The following is an 8,054-nucleotide window of genomic DNA, read 5'->3' as shown; positions in this document are numbered from 1 at the left end:
ATATTAAAAACTATTTAGGCTAATAAATAATTTTTTCTTTATTTTATGTTGCCATACAAATTGAACTACGTCATGAGTAAGTAAGATTCATAATTTTTTTAAATATTGCATTGCACACTTGAAATCCAATACATTTGGATATAAAGAACTCGTTTTCATTTGACAATTATGACTTGTGATATAATGGCAAAAAAGGCACATTGCGCCTCAGCTGAACTCTCAGTAATTCAGCAAACCAAAAAAAAAGTGAAAACTTTAGGAGAAACTAATTTACTGGCAAGCACATAAAAAAAATGCCCCTTTATGAAAAAGTAGTATGTTAAAGTAAGGAAAAGGTTTTACCATAAATTTTCGGCATTGTCAAACAAGAAATGGGGAACTTTTTTTTAGACAGATGAAGTACTGTTTTATGGACAGATGATATACAGTATGATTACCGACCCCATATAAGGAGTTTACCATTTTTTCCAGAAAATTATCGCTACTTTTAAAAAAATTGGTATCTAAATGAAAAAAATAGTGAACTAAATAAATTTTTTTAAAAATTTAATGCAAAGCATTAAACTGTACACGAAAAAAAAAATCAAATCAATAATTAGTAATCACTGACTATAAAATTAAATTTTTTTCCAAATGTGTAACTTGTAGTATTTTGTATTTTCTTCTATCACTGTATGTATACTATCGGGCAAAGATTGTCTGTTTAAATTCTTTTCGGTAAAATTATTGTAGCTCTTACTTTAGTTAGAGGCCTCTTGGGCTCAAGCGATTATGTACGATAAAATCTCTATAAATGTGCGTGTAAGTGTAAAAATATATTTTAGTATCTAAAGATAAGACCTTTCAGTGTCACTCTTCCCGTGCGATAAATTTTAAATATGTGACGATTTATTCTGTTACACGTATTAAGCATCAGTCTCGGAAGTCTAGTATGTACGATACTACCATCAACGATACTTTGAAGATGATATCGGAAAAATCCGTCCTTCCTAGACCGGTGCCAATTCTGTACCGGTATCGGTATTGTAGGACGGGTATCGTAAAAAATAACCGATCCAATGACCACACGATACTTTCCGTACCTATACTGAAACTTAGTACGTAAATACCTCGAACGTTGACCATATTCAGCTAGGACTGTTACTAATAAACTTGTTTTTAATGCTTTTAAATGTAATTATTTAAACAATGGCTTAAACTAAAACTATTTTTAAATATATATTTAAAAAATTGCTTGTGCATATTTTAACAATTAAAAAAACAGTTTCTACACTTGGAAAATTCTCTCTACAATGTACATTAGAATTGTCTCTTGCTTTCTATTTGTTTTCTCTAGCTAAAAGTAACTATGCTGTGTAATGAATTAACAAATGAAGAGATTCAAGCTAGCTTAGAGCATCAAGAATTAACTTCTCCTGATGGAATAGCATCATTAGAAGTTTATTCTCAGTTGTTAATGTATTATCTCCTTGAAAATGATGTGATAAATGCTAAATTTCTTTGGAAAAGAATACCTTCATCATTAAAAGATCAGAGTGAAGAACTAAATAGTATTTGGAAAGTTGGAAAGTTTTTATGGAAAAAAGATTTAGTAAATATTTACAGTGCAATATCTGGTTATGAATGGTCATCTTCAATAGCACCTTTAATGAAAAAACTTGTTGAAGTGCTTCGAGAAAGTTCTTTAAAGCTTATATCAAAAGTTTACACAGTTATTAAAATTGAATCTTTATGTGCTTTGCTAGGGGCTCAAGAAGAAGAAGTTCTGTCATTAGTTTCTTCGTTTCCGTGGAAAGTTGAACAGAAACTGATTAAAATACCACAATCAGAAGCAGAAAAAAATATAGACTGCTCTTCAGAGGATAGTGATAAACTTTTAAAAAGACTTACTGACTATGTTATATTTTTTGAAAATTAGGTTGTTAGGTTGTAAAATAGTATTTTGTGTTCTGAAAAACATTTTCTTATTTTTACTAAACCAACTATGTTTCATTCAATAGTTATAACTAATCTATTTGTTTTGTCTATATATGGTGCTTAAACAAGTTTCAACGTAAAAATTAAGTCATAAAGTTTGTAAAGTTTGTACTTAGAGATCAAAAGGACCCTATTTTTTGTTTTTATAATAGCCTTTTTATCTTTTGTAAATAAGTTTTTTATTGATTTTTCTGCATAGCTATTTACAAAAATTCATTTATAAATAGCTATGTATATTGGTTAAATGCTTTAATGATTTACAATCATCAAAACATTTAAATTTGAAACTTCTTTTTTCTCAAAATAGGAAACACAAACATGGTTATTGAGTTCTCTTCTAACGTTGTCTCACCCCCAATGTATATCTACATGGGAAGAGATAAATTTGAAAATGAGGAGCTGATTAGGTGGGGATGGCCGGAGGATGTGTGGTTTCATGTAGATAAACTTTCATCAGCTCATATATACTTGCGACTTACTCCAAACATGACTTTAGATACAATACCTCAAGATGTTCTCAATGATTGTATTCAGCTGACAAAGGCAAATAGTATTCAAGGAAGTAAGCAAAATCATGTAAACATTGTTTATACACCTTGGTCAAACTTAAAAAAGACAGGTGACATGGATGTTGGTCAAGTGGGTTTCCACAATGATAAAAATGTCCGTTATGCAATGGTGGAGAAAAAATGTAATGACATCATAAATCGGTTAAATAAAACAAAAGTGGAAAGAGAAATTAATTATAGATCACTTAGAGAGGAAAGAGACAGAGAAGAGCGTAAAAAAGAGCGTATTAAACAACAAGAAGAAAAAGCACTGAGTAAGCTGAAAGAACAGCAAAAAAAAGAGCAAGAAAATCTTACAAGTTATGCAACACTTATGCAAGAAAGTAACATGAAATCAAATCTTGATGATCCTCTGGATGAAGACGATTTTATGTAAAATGAATTTTGTGGTAAGAATATATATTGAATTAGAAGCTTTATATTCTTTTTTATGAGCTGGAGAATAGTATTTAATATTTTTAAATGAAGAAAGATGTCTTTGCAAGTATATTATATTCAGTTATATTATAGATGCATAAAATATATTTAATTTTTCATAATTTATGTTTAAACATTACACAAAGTTAATGTTCTTTTGAGTCAGAGTGTTTAGGATGCTGCTGCTAATCGGGAGGCGGAAGCCACTGGGGGTCGCCATCAGAAGATATTTTGGAGGCAAGATGATGCGGAGGCCGCCTCCAGTTACTTCTGCCTCCCAACTTGCAGCGGCCGCCAAACTGAAGGTGATATATTTTCCTTCCTTTTCTAGAAGAAATGGCGACAAAGTGCAATGCTAGGTCTGTCAATAGAGGAAAAAAGAGCATTAGTTTTGTCTATTTGAGTCTATTATTATCGTCTTTTGACTTTACTATTCTCTCATCACTATCTAACTTTCTCTTCATTATTCTTTTCTTCACTAACTCCTATTCAACTTTTAATTAGGTTTAAAACTTTCTCTATGAAAGTTTCTACATAGTGATGAAAAAAATTAGATAGTAGCCAACTCTTTTCTTCTCATATTTTAATTAAGCTTTTTTTACTTTAAGTTATAATTATTGACTCTAACATTGTCTTAACACAATGGGTTGAAGGGCTTTATGCAACTGATATATTAGTAGGTATTACAAATAACGATTGCAATCCCGGGATCCCGGCTTTTTTTATGATCCTGAAATCCCGGGATTCCCTATAAGATCGAACAAAACAAGGCGAAATGAAAAAATATCTAAAAATAACAACAATTTTGCGTATCAATAAAATAATTTTTATTTAGTGTAAATTGTAAAAAGTATTGTATTTTCAGTTGTATAATAAAATACGATATCGAAAAGGATTGATTTAGAGAAAAACAAAAGTGAAAATCTTCGCACTATGTCATGTTGGTTAGCATATACACTATTTAAAAATTGAATACGATCTGATTTAAATCAGAAATAAAAAAATCGAGTTACGGTTTTCAAAGTCGTATATTTTTTGTTTGACTTTGAAAGCCGTCAGTTTGGCGAAGTTTCTTAAATTAAACGGTCGAAATCCGTTAAACTTCGAAAAAAAAATAATTAAACGATGTCGAAATCCGTTAAACTTTGAAAAAAAATTAATTAAACGGTTATGAAAGCCGTGAAAAGTTGTAGCTTTAACTATTAATCGACTTTGAAAACCTTTAAAAGTCGTTAAAACTTAATTAGAATGATGTTGAAAGCCGCAAAAAGTTGTAAATCAAATTTTTACGGTTATGAAAATTGTATAAATTTGTTTACATTATATTTGACGAATTTGAAAAACTTATAACTTTGAGTATGTTATTAAACACGATTTAAACATTGTAAAACATCAAACAAATATGCAAAAGAGCCATCGCTCGCTGGTTTAGCAGTACTTACCTGAAGGAATGCAGAGGAGATAAGGTCTGATGAAAATAGGCCTGATGAAAAATACAATGGATAGAGCACTGACACCCATTGTTCATCTGGTGGATAGGTGTGCTTCTCTGAGGGACAAAGAAATTAGATAGAACAATGTCACTGGAGTAGATCCTTTCATGGTTGAGCTCATTGTAGAACTCGAGAAACGATGCCTAAGAGGAGGATGTGACATCATGCCTTATGCTGTAGGCTACCTGGTATGGTGTCAGGGATGAGATTTTTGACAAGTTGAAAGACAGTCATCCTACAACAGTAGACTGAATGTCAAAACAGCAAGGTGCAATCAATGTCTCAACTGAGATCACCCATGAGCTTCTTGAAGATGATGGTGAAGAGTTGCAGTTTGTCTCTAAAAACTACTGAGAAGTTGGTCTTTATCAACGATAATACTTTGATATAAGATAAGAAATTATTTAAACAAAACCATTTTAATCCAACGCTATTACTCATTTATACATAGTTATATTAACTATGCAAATATTACTTGGGGAAGTACAAGCAGAAGTAAGTTGCGTACTCTTTACTATCGTCAGAAACACGCAATACGCTTAGTTTGTTTTGAAAATCGACTTACGCATTCAAAGTTTTTATTAAAAATATAAAAGTACTTAACATTTATGAAGTGAATATATATAAAATATTATGCTTTATGTTTCAATGTAAAATCAATTCGTCCTTACACGTTTTTAAAAATTTTATTACCTTAAAAACAAAAAATAAGTATACACTACGAAATGATAACTCACTCTTTGAACCCTTTTGTCGAACAAAATTCAATCAGTTTTGTATAGCACCGTGCACCCAATTTCTGGAGCAAAATTGTTTTACCTAATTTTGATTTATCAATTACCTTCCCAGTCTTTAAAAAGAAATTTTAAAATTCATTCTCTTTAATGACAATATGTTAAAATACTTTTAAAAATAAGAAATTTGTATAAACACGCTCTTTTGTTTTTTGTATTTTATCATTTTTATTTGTCTATATTTATTAATGGCTATATCTATATATATCTATAATTATTAAAGTTATATTCTATTATAACTTTTTATGGTTCTGGCAACAAGATCATTAGATCTTCCATCAGATACCAAGTTTTTATTTAAATTAGTCTATATATCACGGATTTTATTGCATCACGAAAGCATATATCTCGGATTTTGATGTATTACGCGGACATATGTCATGGATTTTGTTGTATTACGAGAGCATATATCACGCACTTTATTGTATTACGACTAATTAAATGCTAAATTAAAAAAAAAAAAAAAAAAAAAAAAAAAATCTGTTAAACTCTTTTGTACCAGTTTGGGAATACCGCTCCATGGAAGAGCAAATGGCAGCTAGATCTGCTCCAGACAGAGATCAAAATGATGATGATGATGATGATGATGATGATGATGATGATGATGATGGTGATGATGATGATGGTGATGATGATGATGATGATGATGATGATGATGATGATGATGATGATGATGATGATGATGATGATGATGATGATGATGATGATGATGATGATGATACCGCCACATTAAAAATGAAAACGGAGACCTATCTCCAGGGTTGTTAAACTGGAATATAATAAATATTCTCTACTAGGGTAGCATGCTAGGATTATTTCAGATTAGATAACTGATAATATACAAATAATTTTTTCACATGTTTAAGGAACTGGATTTTTGAAATCTGGAATGAATATTAAATAAAAGCAAGGGTCTTACCTTATCTTTTGTATATTCTTTATTTCTGTAATGTTACTGTAGTGTATACTTCAAATTTTTATTATTTAGAAATTAGAAATTAGAAGGGAACTAATTGCTACCATATACCAAACCAGTTATCACTTCACATTACTTTTTAATGGTTTGATATATGAAACTGAGCATAGGTAGCTTCTCATTGATTGTGACTTTTTCCAAATCTAAGGGATAGAGTAGGAGTCTAGGAGAATAGAAGGGAAGAGTGTAATGGTACTAGTTAGGCTACATACAAGTTCAACTTAAAATATGGTTTATCACTTTTTGCTAATAGAACTTGAAGTTGAAGCCATTAAACTTGAACTTGAAGTCATTTAGCTTAAAACCTGAACGTAGTCACGCGACGTTCGTTTGTTTACTATTTGTACGCACTTGTTTCGTTTACTCAAACGATTTCGAAGGCGGTTAAATTTTTGGAAGTGAATTTGAAAGCCGATAGAAATTTTAAACAATTTTAAAGCACGCCATTTTCGAATTTACACAACTTTTTACGATTTTGAAAACCGCGAAAATATACTTTATTTTCCTGCATAACGGTCGAAGCCCCGTTGAAGTTGATGAAGAAATAGTTACAGTGCCTTGTTCATTTAAATGTCAAAAACTTTCGGTAGAATTGCTGGAAAGATTAAATGCTTCCAATCCTGCTTTAGTAAGAGCATCAGTTGAGTCTGACATGCTGGATTTGATTGAGGAACCTTAAATAACACCTGAGTTTGAAAGTTATACTTTAAGTATTGAAGAGAAACTTGATCGTGTTATTAAAGAAGGACAATTCAACCAATACAACCAATTAGACATGAAACATTGTTATCAAAAGTTCAAAAAGAAATGACACTATTTAAAAATGGGGGTACACGTGGCGATTATTTAGAAAGAGTTTAATCTTTTCTAATGATCGTGAAACCGATAAGTGTCGAGGCTGAGCGGGTATTTTCTTCCGCTGGACTGTTCAATACAAAAGTTCGTAACCGTTTGGGCAATGAAACTTTGGTCGCATTATGCTTCCTGAAGTCGCATTTCGAAGCACAAAAAACATAACATATCTCCATATTTCTAAGTAATTTTTTAACACTTATTAAAATGTGAAACTTAATTAACATGTGAAATTAAATTCATTTAATAAATATATTTTTAGTTAAATGTACTGTTTTTGTTTTACTTAATACTATATAGATGTTGTTTCTGCTTTTCAATTCCGGGATTAATCCCGGGTTTGATGTTTTTCAATCCCGAAATCCCGGGATTGAAAAGACCTCTGGGATTGCCATCCCTAGTTACAAATTTAGAGAAATGCTTTCAAGTTTCAGGGAAAATATTTAAAACGGAGAAATGTGTATTGGAGCAATCGTTGACAGAAAAAGTAATCAATGTTATTGCACTACAAAAGCAAGAGGGGTCACAAATCCATCAAGTTGCATATAGAATTTAACTTAGAACTGTTTAGTGCATATGACAGCATTTGTTATTTGATTTGCCTTTTTTTTCAGTATTTTTCATAAAAAGTTCACTAGCCTGGGCCATTTTTGTAGTGATATCAAAATTTTAATGCACACTGTTTCTTAAAAGTCTTTTTGTATGGTATTATGAGGATTTGCACTTATTTTTTTTTTTTTTTTTTTTTTTAAGTTGTCAACTTAAATGCCCACCGATGGTTTTAAAGTTTAGAATTCCCTTATTTTAGGGCTCTTTTGTAGTTCAGCAGGAATAATAATCTAGGTCCAAATTCATCCATTAAAATGCAGATGAACTGTTAGGACCTCATTAATCATCAATTAATTTAAACAAAGGATCAACGCATATATAAACCTCCTTTTCAGTATCTAATTATTTTATTATTTAAAAGAGGTTT

General features: G+C 30.7%; 2 protein-coding genes across 2 annotated transcripts; both read left to right on the top strand.

Annotated features, from left to right (window-relative positions):
* The first annotated feature begins 1,078 nt into the window (after nucleotides 1-1,078).
* Nucleotides 1,079-2,961, top strand: LOC145183984 (COP9 signalosome complex subunit 8-like). The gene has a single exon (XM_080059514.2). The coding sequence runs from the start codon at nucleotides 1,349-1,351 to the stop codon at nucleotides 1,916-1,918; it is 570 nt and encodes a 189-aa protein (XP_079915640.2). The 5' UTR covers nucleotides 1,079-1,348; the 3' UTR covers nucleotides 1,919-2,961.
* Nucleotides 2,155-2,961, top strand: LOC145183983 (coiled-coil domain-containing protein 25-like). Its single transcript, XM_080059513.2, has one exon. The coding sequence runs from the start codon at nucleotides 2,296-2,298 to the stop codon at nucleotides 2,920-2,922; it is 627 nt and encodes a 208-aa protein (XP_079915639.2). The 5' UTR covers nucleotides 2,155-2,295; the 3' UTR covers nucleotides 2,923-2,961.
* Nucleotides 2,962-8,054: the final 5,093 nt, after the last annotated feature.

This window comes from Hydra viridissima, unplaced genomic scaffold (genome assembly GCF_058129835.1).
Source record: "Hydra viridissima isolate aposymbiotic clone 2 unplaced genomic scaffold, HvirCarnegie_v1 scaffold_7, whole genome shotgun sequence".
Taxonomy (NCBI): Eukaryota; Metazoa; Cnidaria; class Hydrozoa; order Anthoathecata; family Hydridae; genus Hydra; species Hydra viridissima.
This window is presented reverse-complemented; position numbering and strand designations above follow the sequence as displayed.

Excerpts from the sequence above, each read along its gene's own strand:
- LOC145183984 (XM_080059514.2), top strand. The coding sequence starts at position 1,349 with ATGCTGTGTAATGAATTAACAAATGAAGAGATTCAAGCTAGCTTAGAG.
- LOC145183983 (XM_080059513.2), top strand. The coding sequence starts at position 2,296 with ATGGTTATTGAGTTCTCTTCTAACGTTGTCTCACCCCCAATGTATATC.